Source organism: Thalassophryne amazonica, chromosome 11 (genome assembly GCF_902500255.1).
Source record: "Thalassophryne amazonica chromosome 11, fThaAma1.1, whole genome shotgun sequence".
Lineage (NCBI taxonomy): Eukaryota > Metazoa > Chordata > Actinopteri > Batrachoidiformes > Batrachoididae > Thalassophryne > Thalassophryne amazonica.
The window spans coordinates 97,240,005-97,258,276 of NC_047113.1; the positions used below are offsets into that span (position 1 = coordinate 97,240,005).

The 18,272-nt window shown below is 42.3% G+C and overlaps 1 protein-coding gene across 3 annotated transcripts in view; it reads left to right on the forward strand.

The window, feature by feature from the left end:
• The window catches only part of hvcn1 (hydrogen voltage-gated channel 1), a 75,736-nt gene that overhangs the window by 44,225 nt on the left and 13,239 nt on the right, over positions 1-18,272 (forward strand). For all 3 annotated transcript variants that reach the window (XM_034180881.1, XM_034180879.1, XM_034180880.1), the window contains one exon: positions 11,583-11,814. In XM_034180881.1, the coding sequence (XP_034036772.1) occupies positions 11,583-11,814 (232 nt within the window). The remainder of the gene's footprint in view (positions 1-11,582; positions 11,815-18,272) is intronic.

Below are 18,272 nucleotides of genomic sequence, written 5' to 3' on the forward strand. Positions count from 1 at the left end.
CTGCTGGAGTCTGTAGGTCTGCAGCCATACAGTCTTGGGCTGCTGCACGTCAGCCAGAACATCTCATTTTGGGAGGAAAAAAAACATTCTGATTGACGATTGCAGTTTGGAAAGAGGTGTCATTTGATTTAAACGGCGATTTGCTTTGAAGTTATTAATTCTGAGCAGACTCTATCTTTCTAACTTGACTCGGCGCCGCAGTGTTTGGAGCAACAGAACGGAGGACGATTCTTGTTTCTTTCTCACAACAAGGCAGGAGTCCCAGTTAGTCACTTTAATCCACACAAAAATGGTTCATGATTGACATATTTAATGGCTTTGGGAGGGGATAAAAAGCAGAGTTGCCGCTTCTGAAGAGGAACGAAGCAAAGATCCAATGAAGCAGTGCTTCGAGCCGCTGCTTCAAAGCAAATGACTCATTGACTATTAAATTAGTTGTTGACGGTTTCAATAGTCAACATTTAGTCGCGTGTCAAGTAGTCGTGGCAACCCTAAATTTATGTAATACCTCATTAATGACACCCGCCTTAATAGCAGGGTGTAGTGGCTGGGTTAAGGCATGCTGACTCAGCAGGGCAGAGATATTTTGACAGGAAAAGCATTAACTCAGTGTTTGTGTCATTCTACAAATCTGAGTAATGGCACCAATGATGAACTCGACAAGTTCTCAAAAATTAAATTACCAACAGTGACTAAAGAGCAAGAAATCTCAGGGGAGCCTATTCAGGAGAGGGAAATCTTAGCAGTAATAACTCTAATGCATAGTGGAAAGGCCCTGGGCCCAGACGGGATACTAGTAGAATGGTTCAAGGCTTTTAGAGGTAAACTCACTCCCTATTTGGCTTAAATGTATCATTTTTTCTTTGATAGTGCCTACCTGAAACAATGTCAATGGCCAGTATTAGTCTGATCCTGAAAAAAACAAGGATCCAGAAGACCCAGCTTCTTACAGGCCTGTGTTGCTCATTAACATGGATGCAAAGATTTTAGCTAAGGTTTTGACCTTGAGGCTTGAACCACACATACCTATTTTGATAGGACCTGATCAAACAGGCTTTATTAAAGGGAGGACGTTCCTCTAACAACAATGGGAAAATGACATCAGTGTACAGTAAGGTTATGACTACAAAACTTTTTCAAAACTTTCATTTTCCTGATGTTGCATTTGATGAACTTTACCCATAGATCACGTTTTTGAAGTTTATTTCATTGGATCATGAAAAAACCTCCCGCACCTAGCACCACATCACTTTTAAAAATACATGAGTTTACACAATACTATTTAAAAATAACGTAACAAGAAAAGAATTAACAAGAATCAAGAAATAACAAGAAAATATATACAAATAAATATTGCTAAAATATATTAATAAACAATAATTAAAAGAAATAAAAAAAAAGTAAAATAGATCAAATTTAACATGCCACTCAACCAAGTCTGCTGCCAAACTGGTGTCTAAACACTCTTTGTCAACCACAAAAGCGTCACAGGTGCTTCAAAGTCTGGCTGAAGATGAAGAACCGCCTCATGGAACTGATCTCTGAAGAGAAATTTTGTTTGCATTTTGATGGTAAGAAAATTGACAATAAGGAGTACCAAGTTGTGTGCTTGAAAAATGACAGAAGAACATTACAACTTGGCATTTTGGCTTGTGACAGTGGAACCGCTGCAGACATCTATATACCACTACAGGACCTGCTTGATGAGTACAATGCATGGAACAGTATTTAGATGATCATCTCTAACACAACAGCAGTCAGTACTGGCCGCAAAAATGGTGTTGTAGCCAGGCTTCAGAGAACATTTCGAGACAAGGGATTAGATGAACCTCAATACATTGGCTGCCAACACTACATTCTTGATCTTGTTCTGCGACATGTGTTGGACTTCTTTTTTCCTATACGATCACGGTCACCTAACATTAACTACAAGTTTATTGATGAGATTTTGGAACAGTATGATGATTTGCAAAATGCATACATGGGCACAGAAGTAATACCAGAGTATGAGAACTTTGGCTGGAGAGATGATTTTAAATTCCTTTTTGAGCTTTGTGAAGCATACACGTTTTACAAAACGGAGGAAAAATGGGCTCGCATCAAATGGCACAAGCTGCCATCACTTCACAGTGGCAGGTGGAACTCACGAGGAATTTTTGCACTTATTGCATTTTTCCTTCTTCCAAATTGGCGAGAACAGCTGAGGCTAACTTGCGATTTCATTGCAACTACATGGTCGCGGGCCTGGTTTTCTAACCAACACTGTTCAGAGACGGATTATGAAGTCCAGCTGTCAGCAGTATCCAAACTTAAGTGTCCCAAAGCTGTGAAATGCTTCTCTACTCACTGGAAAAAGGAACTATCAGTGCTTGATGTGCCTCGCTCCAACATAGTAGCTGAGAGAGCTGTAAAGTTGATGGAGGTTCGGTCGACTTGCAAAACAAATATCTTAACAGCAAATTTATTAACACTAATACACAAATCTGAAACACTATAAAAAAAACTACAAATGCTACTATATGTACTCATTTTCATGTATTCCTCATGTGTATTGTATGTAAAACTGACATGTTATAATAAGGAGTGTTTGAGCCGCTACAGTAGTGTTTAGAATAATAGTAGTGCTATGTGACTAAAAAGATTAATCCAGGTTTTGAGTATATTTCTTATTGTTACACGGGAAACGAGGTACTAGTAGATTCAGTAGATTCTCACAAATCCAACAAGACCAAGCATTCATGATATGCACACTCTTAAGGCTGTGAAATTGGGCTATTAATAAAATAAAGTAGAAAAGGGGGTGTTCACAATAATAGTAGTGTGGCATTAAGTCAGTGAGTTCGTCAATTTTGTGGAACAAACAGGTGTGAATCAGGTGTTCCCTATTTAAGGATGAAGCCAGCACCTGTTGAACATGCTTTTCTATTTGAAAGCCTGAGGAAAATGGGACGTTCAAGACATTGTTCAGAAGAACAGCATAGTTTGATTAAAAAGTTCATTGGAGAGGGGAAAACCTATACGCAGGTGCAAAAAATTATAGGCTGTGCATCTACAATGATCTCCAATGCTTTAAAATGGACAAAAAACCCAGAGACACGTGGAAGAAAATGGAAAACAACAATCAAAATGGATAGAACAATAACCAGAATGGCAAAGGCTCACCCATTGATCAGCTCCAGGATGATCAAAGACAGTCTGGAGTTACCTGTAAGTGCTGTGACAGTTAGAAGACACCTTTGTGAAGCTAATTTATTTGCAAGAATCCTCCGCAAAGTCCCTCTGTTGAATAAAAGATGTGCAGAAGAGGTTACAGTTTGCCAAAGAACACATCAACTGGCCTAAAGAGAAATGGAGGAATATTTTGTGGACTGATGAGAGTAAAATTGTTCTTTTTGGGTCCAAGGGCTGCAGACAGTTTGTGAGACGATCCCCAAACTCTGAATTCAAGCCACAGTTCACAGTGAAGACAGTGAAGTATGGTGGTGCAAGCATCATGATATGGGCATGTTTCTCCTACTATGGTGTTGGGCCTATATATCGCATACCAGGTATCATGGATCAGTTTGGATATGTCAAAATACTTGAAGAGGTCATGTTGCCTTATGCTGAAGAGGACATGCCCTTGAAATGGGTGTTTCAACAAGACAGTGACCTCAAGCACACTAGTAAACGAGCAAAATCTTGGTTCCAAACCAACAAAATTAATGCCTCGCAGATGTGAAGCAATCATGAAAAACTGTGGTTATACAACTAAATACTAGTTTAGTGATTCACAGGATTACTAAAAAAAGCAGTTTGAACATAATAGTTTGAGTTTGTAGCGTCAACAGCATATGCTACTATTATTGTGAGCACCCCCTTTTCTACTTTTTTTTTTTACTAATAGCCCAATTTCATAGCCTTAAGAGTGTGCATATCATGAATGCTTGGTCTTGTTGGATTTGTGAGAATCTACTGGTACCTTGTTTCACATGTAACAATAAGAAATATACTCAAAACCTGGATTAGTCTTTTTAGTCACATAGCACTACTATTATTCTAAACACTACTGTAGGTGTTTTAATGTGAAATATGAAACTGCCTTGGGTGCGGGAGGTTTTTTCAAGGTCTGACAAAACCAAAGTCATTTTTGTGAGGTTTAGGTAAAAGTTCATCATTTATAACCCCAGGCTAGTAAATTTGAGATTTGTCATAACCCTAATGTACAGGGACTGGTAGTATCTCTGAATTCATTAAAAGCATTCAATAGAGTCGAGTAGCCTTTCCTGTTTCATACAATGGAAAAATTTAAAGTAGGCACAGATTTTATTGATTGGGTGAAGTTGGGTAACGTTGCTGTATTATTCCCCCAAAGCAACGGTGATGACCAACTCCTTTGCTTAGACCCATTCTTCCTGGAGCACGGTCCCTGCCAAGGGTATCCATTGATTCCCCACCTGTTTACACTGTCCATTGGACCTTTAGCAGAATTCATTAGATCTAGCTGAGTGATGAGAGGCTTCAGTGTTAAAAGCACAGTGCATAAAATTTCTCTGTATGCAGACAGTTTCCTGCTATACTTAGATCGATACCACCATACTATGCCTGCTTGAATATTTACAACAATTTGGACATTTATCAGGCTTCAGGGTTAATCTACTAAAGACAGAGGCCATACCTATTTGTGCGATAACAGCTTGTGCCCCACCTAGTGTCTTTCAAAATTCAAAAAGAAAAAAATAATATAGCACCTTCAACTGCACCACAGACTAAAACAGTTAAATGTGGTCTTTTAAACATTAGGTCTCTCTCTTCTAAGTCCCTGTTAGTAAATGATATAATAATTGATCAACATATTGATTTATTCTGCTTTACAGAAACCTGGTTACAGCAGGATGAATATGTTAGTTTAAATGAGTCAACACCCCCGAGTCACACTAACTGTCAGAATGCTCGTAGCATGGGCCGAGGCGGAGGATTAGCAGCAATCTTCCATTCCAGCTTATTAATTAATCCAAAACCCAGACAGAGCTTTAATTCATTTGAAAGCTTGACTCTTAGTCTTGTCCATCCAAATTGGAAGTCCCAAAAACCAGTTTTATTTGTTATTATCTATCGTCCACCTGGTCATTACTGTGAGTTTCTCTGTGAATTTTCAGACCTTTTGTCTGACTTAGTGCTTAGCTCAGATAAGATCATTATAGTGGGCGCTTTTAACATCCACACAGATGCTGAGAATGACAGCCTCAACACTGCATTTAATCTATTATTAGACTCAATTGGCTTTGCTCAAAATGTGAATGAGTGCACCCACCACTTTAATCATATCTTAGATCTTGTTCTGACTTATGGTATGGAAATTGAAGACTTAACAGTATTCCCTGAAAACTCCCTTCTGTCTGATCATTTCTTAATAACATTTACATTTACTCTGATGGACTACCCAGCAGTGGGGAATAAGTTTCATTACACTAGAAGTCTTTCAGAAAGCGCTGTAACTAGGTTTAAGGATATGATTCCTTCTTTATGTTCTCTAATGCGATATACCAACACAGTGCAGAGTAGCTACCTAAACTCTGTGAGTGAGATAGAGCATCTCATCAATAGTTTTACATCCTCATTGAAGACAACTTTGGATGCTGTAGCTCCTCTGAAAAAGAGAGCCTTAAATCAGAAGTGCCTGACTCCGTGGTATAACTCACAAACTCATAGCTTAAAGCAGATAACCCGTACGTTGGAGAGGAAATGGCGTCTCACTAATTCAGAAGATCTTCACTTAGCCTGGAAAAAGAGTCTGTTGCTCTATAAAAAAGCCCTCCGTAAAGCTAGGACATCTTACTACTCATCACTAATTGAGGAAAATAAGAACAACCCCAGGTTTCTTTTCAGCACTGTAGCCAGGCTGACAAAGAGTCAGAGCTCTATTGAGCCGAGTATTCCTTTAACTTTAACTAGTAATGACTTCATGACTTTCTTTGCTAATAAAATTTTAACTATTAGAGAAAAAATTACTCATAACCATCCCAAAGACATATCGTTATCTTTGGCTGCTTTCAGTGATGCCGGTATTTGGTTAGACTCTTTCTCTCCGATTGTTCTGTCTGAGTTATTTTCATTAGTTACTTCCTCCAAACCATCAACATGTCTATTAGACCCCATTCCTACCAGGCTGCTCAAGGAAGCCCTACCATTAATTAATGCTTCGATCTTAAATATGATCAATCTATCTTTATTAGTTGGCTATGTGCCACAGGCTTTTAAGGTGGCAGTAATTAAACCATTACTTAAAAAGCCATCACTTGACCCAGCTATCTTAGCTAATTATAGGCCAATCTCCAACCTTCCTTTTCTCTCAAAAATTCTTGAAAGGGTAGTTGTAAAACAGCTAACTGATCATCTACAGAGGAATGGTCTATTTGAAGAGTTTCAGTCAGGTTTTAGAATCCATCATAGTACAGAAACAGCATTAGTGAAGGTTACAAGTGATCTTCTTATGGCCTCAGACAGTGGACTCATCTCTGTGCTTGTTCTGTTAGACCTCAGTGCTGCTTTTGATACTGTTGACCATAAAATTTTATTGCAGAGATTAGCGCATGCCATAGGTATTAAAGGCACTGCGCTGCGGTGGTTTGAATCATATTTATCTAATAGATTACAATGTGTTCATGTAAATGGGAATCTTCTTCACAGACTAAGGTTAATTATGGAGTTCCACAAGGTTCTGTGCTAGGACCAATTTTATTCACTTTATACATGTTTCCCTTAGGCAGTATTATTAGACAGCATTGCTTAAATTTTCATTGTTACGCAGATGATACCCAGCTTTATCTATCCATGAAGCCAGAGGACACACACCAATTAGCTAAACTGCAGGATTGTCTTACAGACATAAAGACATGGATGACCTCTAATTTCCTGCTTTTAAACTCAGATAAAACTGAAGTTATTGTACTTGGCCCCACAAATCTTAGAAACATGGTGACTAACCAGATCCTTACTCTGGATGGCATTACCCTGACCTCTAGTAATACTGTGAGAAATCTTGGAGTCATTTTTGATCAGGATATGTCATTCAATGTGCATATTAAACAAATATGTAGGACTGCTTTTTTGCATTTGCGCAATATCTCTAAAATTAGAAAGGTCTTGTCTCAGAGTGATGCTGAAAAACTAATTCATGCATTTATTTCCTCTAGGCTGGACTATTGTAATTCATTATCAGGTTGTCCTAAAAGTTCCCTGAAAAGCCTTCAGTTAATTCAAAATGCTGCAGCTAGAGTACTGACAGGGACTAGAAGGAGAGAGCATATCTCACCCATATTGGCCTCTCTTCATTGGCTTCCTGTTAATTCTAGAACAGAATTTAAAATTCTTCTTCTTACTTATAAGGTTTTGAATAATCAGGTCCCATCTTATCTTAGGGACCTCATAGTACCATATCACCCAAATAGAGCGCTTCGCTCTCAGACTGCAGGCTTACTTGTAGTTCCTAGGGTTTGTAAGAGTAGAATGGGAGGCAGAGCCTTCAGCTTTCAGGCTCCTGTCCTGTGGAACCAGCTCCCAATTCAGATCAGGGAGACAGACACCCTCTCTACTTTTAAGATTAGGCTTAAAACTTTCCTTTTTGCTAAAGCTTATAGTTAGGGCTGGATCAGGTGACCCTGAACCATCCCTTAGTTATGCTGCTATAGACTTAGACTGCTGGGGGGTTCCCATGATGCACTGAGTGTTTCTTTCTCTTTTTGCTCTGTATGCACCACTCTGCATTTAATCATTAGTGATTGATCTCTGCTCCCCTCCACAGCATGTCTTTTTTCTGGTTCTCTCCCTCAGCCCCAACCAGTCCCAGCAGAAGATTGCCCCTCCCTGAGCCTGGTTCTGCTGGAGGTTTCTTCCTGTTAAAAGGGAGTTTTTCCTTCCCACTGTCGCCAAGTGCTTGCTCACAGGGGGTCGTTTTGACCGTTGGGGTTTTTCCGTAATTATTGTATGGCTTTGCCTTACAATATAAAGCGCCTTGGGGCAACTGTTTGTTGTGATTTGGCGCTATATAAATGAAATTGATTTGATTTAATTTCTCTTTCAGGCGTCACCTAAGGAGATAACATACCTTGGAATGAAAATTGGTCCTTTTCTGGGAAAATTAGTCAAGCTTAACCTTAAGCCAATCTTAATATGCATTAGGGAAGACCTACACAGATGGGGAACCCTGTTTCCTGGCTGGATAGGATAAATGTGCTCAAAATTAATTTATTGCCTAGGTTATTATACCCTTTACAGATGCTGCCAAATTCAATTCCCAATGGTTTTTATAGATTTAGATAAAATATTTACACAATTCATTTAACAAAGTAAAAAAGTGAGAGTGAAAGTAGGAAAACAACAGAGAAGCAAAGAACAAGGTAGACCAAGCATCCCAAATATGTGGTCATACTGTTGGGTAGCACAACTTTGGTACATATATGAATGGGTGAATCCCTTTCATCACTCATCTTCAACCACTTTTCCGGGTTTGGGTCACGGGGGCAGCAGCTCCATCAGGGGACCTCAGACTTCCCTTTCCCGTGCTACATTGACCACCTCTGACTGGGGGGATCCTGAGGCGTTCCCAGGCCAGTGTGGAGATATAATCTCTCTACAGAGTCCTGGGTCTTCCAAGGGGTCATCTCCCAGATGGATGTGCCTGGAACACCTCCCTAGGGAGGTGCCAGGAGGCATCTTTACCAGATGCCCGAACCACCTCAGCTGGCTCCTTTCAACGAGAAGGAGCTGCGACTCTCCTCCGAGCTTCCCGAGCACCCAGACATTACAAATACATGAATTGATATAGAACAGGGTTGGCCAAGTTTGGTCCTCAAGAGCCACCTTCCTGACACTCTTAGTTGTCTCCCTGCTCCAACACACCTGAATCCAATGAAAGACTCGTTAGCAGACTTTTAATGAGCGTTTCATTGGATTCAGGTGTGTTGGAGCAGGGAGACAACTAAGAGTGTCAGGAAGGTGGCTCTCGAGGACCGAACTTGGCCACCCTTGATATAGGATATAGAATCTAGAAACTGTGGCAAATGGAAACCTGGCAACTGACCTGACAACTTTTCTTCCGGATGGAGTGCTGGCTAGAACGACGCTCTTCTAATTAATAGAAAATTATAATTGTTTTTCTTACTTCTGTTGCCTGTCCAACACTTTTGTTAGTTTTTAAGGGCATCCTCTGCAAATTTTAGCTCATTAGTTTTCTCCTGTGTGAATCTTAGGAGTGGTTATCATTTTCGTTAGTGGTTAGGTATTGCTCTAGCTTGGCTACATGCTTGGATTTTCTGGTGCACAAATTACATTACTCTCTACATTAATCTTGTGCGATATTGGCAGAAAGGGTGGCTCTTTTAGAGAGACGTGTCCATAAGTTAGTGCAGCTTCTTAGTGCATATTATGTGCACTCCAGATAAGGTTAGTGTCGGGCCGGCTAGCATGTCCGTTAGAATTAGCTGAGCAATGCCGGCTAAAAAGGATGGCTTTGGAACTGTGGTTAGGTGGAAGAAGTCGCGTAGGGCTTGGTGCACGGTGCCTGGTTGTGGTACTCATTCACTGCTCACTGTCGCCATTGCCGACTGTGAACCATTTTTTAACCTTGGATATGCCTGTTGATAACCTTCCAAATCCATGGGTGACTTATACCCCTATCTCCATTGTGAAACGCCGTGTGTTAGTGATAGGGGATTCTATCACCTGCAAAGTTAGATTACAGATGCCAGCTGAGTTAACTGTTTTCCTGGGGCCAGGGCACCTGACATTGCCTCTCACCTTAGGGTGCTGACATCATATAACTGCAGACAGACAAAGGAATATGACACTAGATATAGACACACAGTTTTCCATGTTGGCACCAATGATATTAGGATGATGCACTCTGAGGTCACAAAAATCGACATAGGACTTGTGACCTTGCCAGAAATATGTGTTGACATTGATTAATAGTCTTTGGTCCTCTCCCAGGGAAATGATGAGGCGTTGAGCAGGCTGACATCATTGAATAGCTTGCTGGTGCAATTTTGTAGACAGCAAAGCTTTAGTTTCATTGATAACAGGCTTTCTTTTTGGGGTCGCCATGGCGTGCTGATGCCAGACGGCCTTCAACCTACTGGGGAAGGCGCCACCATCTTATCTGCGAACATAAATAGAGCTTTACAGGGAGGGTAACATTAGGACTTTACGGCAAGCCACCAAGCAGGTGATTAGAGAACCTACAGGGCAAATGACTATTGTGGACTTGGAATTTACTTGCTTAGTGGAGAAATTGGCACAGGAAATCCACTATGGTGATAGTGCAGTTTATGTGGTAGGTAGGGAAATTCGTTAGGTTGAGACTGTGGCCTGTTTCCGCAGATGTGTCCATAAAGAGCATAGAGGGATATATTTGACAACTTAATACCCATTACTACTACTACTACTCTGGAACCACCCCCAAATCCCAACAGTCCAATTGTCAACCCCATTGAGATAATCAGTTTGGTTCTCATTAACATAAGGTCACTGTCCTCAAAATCTCTCATGTCTGAGACTGTAGGCCTAAACGCTAACTATTCCACTGACTGGACACACACTGTTTAAACTCCTTCCCTCTGGGCGATGTTACAGAGATCTGTACATCAAAACGAGACACAGGAGCACTTTCTTTCCACAGGCCATCACACTGATGAACAACTTAACCTGCCAAAAAACTCACTCATTCATTTTTTATTCTCTTATTGTACAATTTATTTTACTTGCACATTTCATTTGCACATTTTGTTACTGTGAATTATTCAGTGTTTAGTGTATATTTATTTATACATGCTGTACAGAGAGAGTACAGCTTAAACTGAAGTGAAATTCCTTGTATTCTGTGGATACTTACTGAATAAAGGCTATTCTGATTCTGAATGTGTCCTCCCAAATTTGCATAATGTCCAATCACAAGGCATCATTCTGGTCATTGAGGTAGATGCAGTTTTATTATATTCATCTTATTGTTAGTTTGTGTACTTGGGATTTCCATCATATCCCACCTGCAGTGTATCCTTGGACAAGACAATTCCTCTGCATTGTCCCAATCCACCCAACTGTAAATGGGTAGTGGCCTTGGCTGGGGAAGTAACATTTGATGGGCTGTCTTCCCATTGTGGGGAGTCATTGACTCTCACCCAATTCATGCTACAGAGTCCAGGTATAAGCACCATCACCATTAGCCCTCAGGGCCTCTCGAGGACCTATGCCTTCTTGCTTTACCAGTGTCTAAACTGTTTCTAAAACACATCAGTATAGTTTACAGTCTATTTTAAGACAAGAATGGGTGGTACAAGTATGTACAGTCTATGATTTTCCACAAATGAGTATAACAAGCTTGATTTGAGTGACGTTTTATGCTATTTTGTCCAAGTGAGTCTGCTAGTTAGTTGTTGTGACTGGACTAGCCAGCTGCCACGGTGAGGTTATGTTGAGAAGTTGGGAGGTGGCGTGAAGTTGCTGCATTATATGTAGTTAAACACCATCCTGATGTGGTCTGGAGTGTTAATCGTTCCACAAACCCTATTGGTGATGTGCGTCACAGTGGTTCTGCTTGTTTTCAGGTGTTCCACTACCTGAGCCTGGCACTTCTGACATTCTTCATCATGGAGCTGGCTGGAAAGCTGTATGCCTACCGCTTGGAGTTCTTCCAGCACAAGTTTGAGGTGTTTGATGGCTTGGTGGTGGTGGTGTCATTCATTCTGGACATCATCTTTGTCTTCAGAGAGGATGCCTTTGATGGGATGGGTCTCCTGATCCTGCTGCGACTTTGGAGGGTGGCCAGAATCATCAATGGTACGGCTCATTTCTTAAACACAAAATACACGGGCTGACAGTGATCATTATAAACATTATAATATAATAAAACAGTATTTTGTGGTTTCATTAGCTGAAAATATATCAAAATTAATGCCATCAGGGAGGAAGGTTTGTGAAAGTCACCTCATCCAGCAGAGGGCAGCACTTTTCTGATCACCTCTGTTTATTCATTTGTACGCAAGGCTACTTTTTGGACTGCATTTTTTAGCAGTTGGGGCAGAGAAGTGTTAACCCTCCTGTTATCCTCAAAATTCTGAACACATTTTGCCCTGGTTGTGGAACAACCAACCAGCTCTCCCACAAGGATCCTGTTGGGTGCCTGGAGTATGCCCAACCAGTCAATGTGTTTTGTGGACTTGGAGAAGTTGTATGATTGGGTACCCCAGGAGATACTGTGGGATGTGCTGCGGGACTGTGGACCGAGGGGGTCCCTTCTTAGGGCCATCCAGTCTCTGTACTCGCACAGCGAGAGCTGTGTTCGGGTGCTCGGCAGTAAGTCGGACTCATTTCCTATGGGGGTTGGCCTCTGCCAGGGCTGCGCCTTGTCACTAGTCCTGTTTGTGATATTCATGGACAAGATATCGAGGTGTAGTCAGCGGAGGAGGGTTTCCACTTAGGTGGGTTCAGGGTCTCACCGCTGCTTTTTGCAGATGATGTGGTCCTGTTGGCTTCATCGGCCTGTGACCTCCAGCACTCACTGGATCATTCGCGAGTGTGAAGCAGCAGGCATGACGATCAACTTCTCTAAATCTGAGGCCATGGTTCTCAGCAGGAAACTGTTGGATTGCCTCGCAGCCTTGTTTACGAGTGAGGGGACAATGGAGCGTGAGATTGCCCAGAGAACCAGCGCAGCAGGGACGGTATTGCATGTGCTCTACCGTAGTGTTGTCACTAAAACGGAGCTGAGTCAAACGGCAAAGCTCTTGATCTACTGGTCTATCTTTATTCCTACTCTCACCTATGTTCATGAAGGTTGGCTCAGGACCGAAACTATAGCATGGCTACACGCGGCCGAAATGGGTTTCCTCAGGAATGTGGCCCCTTTCACGCTGGGTCTGCTTTGCGTCATGACGTCTGCGTCATGATGACGCAGGAATGTCTGCGTCAGGTGCGCGCAGCAAAGGGGAGAGAGGAGGTGACAGTGCAGAGACTGGCTGCAGGTCCGCATGCGAACGAACCGTCCGTGTGGAGAAGTCTGGAGTTCTACTTGATGTGGACATGTCCTGTCTCTGGCAATCAGTCTGTGAGCAGGACTTTTATGGACTTTATTCAAACCATAGAAGTAGGGAGACACATTTTTTAGAGAATTTAAGAGCGAGTAGCTGCAGCAGGTCTCAGGCTGCAGAAAAAAATTAAACATGTTTAATTTTTGACATCTGATTCGCTTCGTCCTTTGTGTCCCTCGTGCTGTTGTGGCATTGAGCAACATCGTCCCGGCACTGGGTTGCATCCACGTGGCATCGTCATGACGCCGCACAACGCAACTCGCAGTGGGCCCGGTGTGAAAGGGGCTTTAGAGAGAAGGTGAGAAGCTCAATCATCTGTGAGGAGCTTGGAGTAGAGCTGTTGTTCCTTCATGTTGAATGGAGCCAGTTGAAGTGGTTCAGGCATCTGTTAAGGATGCCCCCAGGGCGCTTCTCTAGGGAGGTGTTACAGGCACATCCATCTGGGAGGAGACCCTGGGGAAGATTAGTTTTGGGAGGAGGGGATGGACTATCAGCCCAGCACAGCGTAGGCCACAAAAGGGCCATTGCTCCCCCTAAAATGAACAGTGTTGCCACAGTTACTTTGAAAAAGTAATCCAATTACTGATTACTCCTTGAAAAAGTAACTTAGTTACTTTACTGATTATTCAATTGTAAAAGTAACTAAGTTAGATTACTAGTTAATTTTTTAGTTACTTTCCCCAGCTGCTGACAACAACCCTTTGCCACCTCAACATGACAATGATACTTGTTTCGCCAAAACTCACTTTATAGTCACCCTGTCTTGACTTCAATGAAAATAAATACTTGTTTTACAAAAAGTAAAATAAAGACCTCTTTCTTGACCTCATATTTAACTGTTGACAACACTGTAACAGTAAAACCTGCAATTTCTAACCTACATTGTTTATAAATGTAACTATTAAATGCTTTCTAACATTTTTCTAACATTTAAATTCTCTCTAAACATTTTACTTGTTGAAATTATTATTATTATAAGTAGTATTAGTAGTTGTAGTAAAAAAAAAAAAAAGGCTTCAAAACTGGACCTTTAATCTAGGGGTGTTGTGGGGGAGAGGAGGCACATCCTTGCCCCACGCCCCCATTCCATCTGGATTCACCCCTGCTTTGGCGTTTGAGCACAAAGAATGGATAACATTTATTTATGCAGAAAACATGACCAGATTTACAGGTAAGAAAGTTTTATTGCGTTTTCACATCCTGTGGTCCTCAGAAAGAGAGTTTAGGTGCATTTGAGTGGAAAATAGTGTTAGTTGTTGACTCGTCGCGGAGGATCAGCTGTTTAGCAGCAGATACGGAGCAGCTCAGCTCAGAATTCTAAATAAAGGAGAAAAAAAGCATAAAAATGTTTTTTGTGAAGCTCAGTGCAGGTGGGCTGTTGTCACCGCGCTTTAAGAGGTGAGGACGAGTCGAGTTGCTATAGAAAACCGCGGATGAAAAGCTCACTTAAAGTGGGCAGTTCAGTCGAACCCCGACCTCCTGCCCATGGACCAAGTTTAATGCTGCTTTCGACCCACAGTGCAAAAACAATATTAACGCACAGTGACTTGGAGAAGTAACTTTAATCTGATTACTGATTTGGAAAGGTTAACGCGTTAGATTACTCGTTACTAAAAAAAAGTGGTTAGATTAGAGTAACGCTTACTAAGTAACACGTTACCGGCATCAGTGAAAATGAACCTACTTAGTTAAAACTTTTGGTGCCCTCGAGAAAGGATACCACGTTTCTTAACTTCCTAGTTTCCTAATCTGGTCAGGTTCTACAATAAAGGAACCCAAAACCCTCTGCCTCAGTCTACCCCAAGCTGGGCACTGGCCCAAAAAGTGGAGTGATAACTCAGGTTCTTCCCCACAGGCTGTACATGTACTGACCTATTGAGTCTCATTATCATTCCGTGTCTGTTCAATAGGTTGTGACCTTTGAGAGTCCCAACCACTGTACTTATTATACTTCTAGGTTGGCCAACTAGATTCCTGGAAAACCTTATGTTTGGTCCTTCCATGAGCTGTCATGCCTGCCTGCAGTCACTCAAGCGCTGCCATCATTTGTGGTGCTGTTTCCTGATCACAGACAAACTATTGGACACACACCACTTTACTATCCTGTGAGCATTCTGCCTGAGTTCTGAAACAGTCCTCAAACAGAATTCCTCACTAAAGACAGCTAAATCATCCTCACACCCTTGGGTGTACAGTGTGAGATGATTTAACTCAATGAGAAGGCTGTCCACAACAAGTAACCAGCAAGAAGGAGAGATAACCCCTCCTTGAGGACACCTGCGCTTCACTGCCATTGTCACTGTACTGTCACCAAGTGAAGTCATTGCCTTTGTACATAAAAGCATGGCAACAATCCATCTGGTTACAGTTCTGTTCACATGTTTGGACTGCAGAGCTACTTTGATAGAATCAACTGATACATTATCAAATGCTCCCTGAATATCGAGAAAACAACCTAATCCATACTTCCAGTGAGATACGCATGTTGCCTTACATTGAGTGATGACCTTTTAAGGACAGCATCTCTGACATATCTACCCCAGGTAAGACCCAGGACTAGGTGGCGAGATTATATCATGGCCTGGGAACGCCTCGGGATCCACCAGTCAGAGGTGGTTAATGTGGCCCGGGAAAGGGGAGTTTGGGGTCCCCTGCTGGAACTGTTGCCCCCGCGGCCTGATCCCAGATAAGCGGTTGAAGATAACTGAGTGACATTTTACCCTTGGGGTCAATCTCACCCCGGAGATATTTACCTCCAGAAAATGAATTAAAGAAAATTGACCAAGTTTTTGAGTCAGGCACTGAAATGAACCCAACCTACTTTCTCAAACTTTAAATGAGTACTGACATTAATGACCACAAGAGTATGAACCCTATTGGTTCTGGTAATATGACCTTTCCTGCAGCACCACCATCAGGTTAAACTTTCAGCTTTAGACTTAGTGTATCTTGAAAATCTTTCATCCAAATCTTTTCTAATTGGGATGCACATTCATGACTCTCACAGAATGAACCATATTGATTGACGTTGGTGAGTACCCCCTTTCCTTTTACAGACGTTTTTATTTACTTATTTTTATCTCCTTTTTTTGTAACATATTTTTCACTAAACGTCTCACTCACCCCTTCTCTTTTGCTATCTGTGTTTGGGACCAGCAGTGGCAGAGTTGGAGATTTTTTGTTGTTGTTGTTTTGGTGTGTGTGAAAAGGTTTACATGTTTGAAAATTCACCCATTTGTGAAACAGAAAATCACAATGAGAACATCAGTCAGATAGTCCAAACATGGAACACTTCTTTATCCTCACAGTCAAGCTTCTAGTTTGCACTACTTTACACACACAGGATGTGCAGAGAGTGTGTGCATGCTCCTTGCAGGCATATTTCTTCCATAGCAAATAGTTCATGCTGGTCTTTGAATCATTTTGGGTGGGACAAGCTGACACCTGCCATGTTTCTTGCCCGTGGTTTGTGCCATTGGAGGAGTTGAGGTGTTTGTTTCTGTCTGTATATTCCTCTCAATAGCTGCAGCAGCTGTTGATGTTCTTGGAAAGCACTGTGTTTTCTCAGTCTGATACCCCTGTCCCACCTTTGACGATTTAGCCAGCGTTTGCTGACCGTATTACAAAATGCTGGCATATGTTGGCATATGTCTAATATATTATGAGTAAGTTTTGTAAGTTAAGAGCATGTTGAAGTACAGTAATATATATCGTAATACGGTGAGTACATTGAAAAATTTTGGGCATGCACAAATATTTTCGACTTACACTGGCGTATTACTCATACGTCCTGCATATGCGGGACATAAGTTGTAGGTAAATTATGCAGTTGTCGACACGTTTCTTGTAAGTTACTCACACTCACTCATCTTAAACCGCTTATCCGGGATCGGGTCGAGGTGGCAACAGCTACAGCAGGGGACTCCAAACTTCCCTTTCCTGGGCCACATTAATCACCCCTGACTGGGGAATACTGAGGCATTCCCAGGCCAGTGTGGAGATATAATCTCTCCACCGAGTCCTGGGTCTTCTCCGGTGTCTCCTCCCAGCTGGACATGCCTGGAACAGGTGCCCAGGGGGCATCCTTACCAGATGCCCAAACCACCTCAGCTGGCTCCTTTCAATGCAAAGGAGCAGTGGCTCGACTCCAAGCTCCTCACGGATAGCCAAGCTTCTCACCTTATCTCTAAGGGAGACACCAGCAACTCTCCTGAGGAAACCCATTTTGGCCAAAGGTACCCGCGATCTAGTTCTTTCAGTCATGACCCAGCCCTCATGCACTAATGTAGCTCATTGGTATATCCCCTTAACAGGGGATTAAAATCACGGGTGCTGCAAAGTGTTTTTATTTTATGGGTGGCATGGTGGATTAGTGGTTAGCACTGGTGCCTCACAGGAAGAAGGCCGTGGGTTCGCTTCCCTTCCCTTTCTGTGTGGAGTTTGCATGTTCTCCCAGTGTCTGCGTGGGTTTCCTCCAGGGACTCCGATTTTCTCCAACAATCAAAAACATGCTTATTTAGGGTCTGCTCATTTCTCTGCCTCTGACCAAGGCAGCGTCTCTACATCTGGAGTTGGTCCCTGGGAGCTGAACTGTGGCTGCCCACTGCTCCTAGTGGTTGGATTGTGTCTGACTATATTTAGGATGGGTTAAATGCAATGCAGAGGACAAATTATGTTGTATGTATCTATGTACAATGACAATAAGGCTCGATTCCATACTCTGACCATAGGTGAGAGTAGGAACAAAGGTTGGCGAATAGATCAGGAGCTTTGCCTTTTGGCTCAGCTGCTTTTTCGCCACAACAGTACGGCAGAGTGAATGCAATACTGTCTCTGCTGCGCAGTCTCCGGCGCAGCAATCTCACACTCCATTGTCCCCTCACTCGTGAACAAGACCCCAACATACTTGAACTCGTTCACGTGGGGCAACACCTCATTCCCTTCCCGGAGTCAGCAATCCATCGGTTTCCTGCAGAGAACAATGGCCTCAGATTTAGTGGTGTTGATCCTCATCCCAGCTGTTTCACACTCGCTGCGAACCAATCCAGTGAGTGCTGGAGGTCACAGGGTGATGAAGCCAACAGGACCACATCATTTGCAAAAATCAGTGATGAGACCCTGAGCCCACAAAACTGAAGGCCCTGTTCCCCCTGACTACGCCTCGATATTCTGTCCATGAATATCACAAACATGATTGGTGACAAGGTG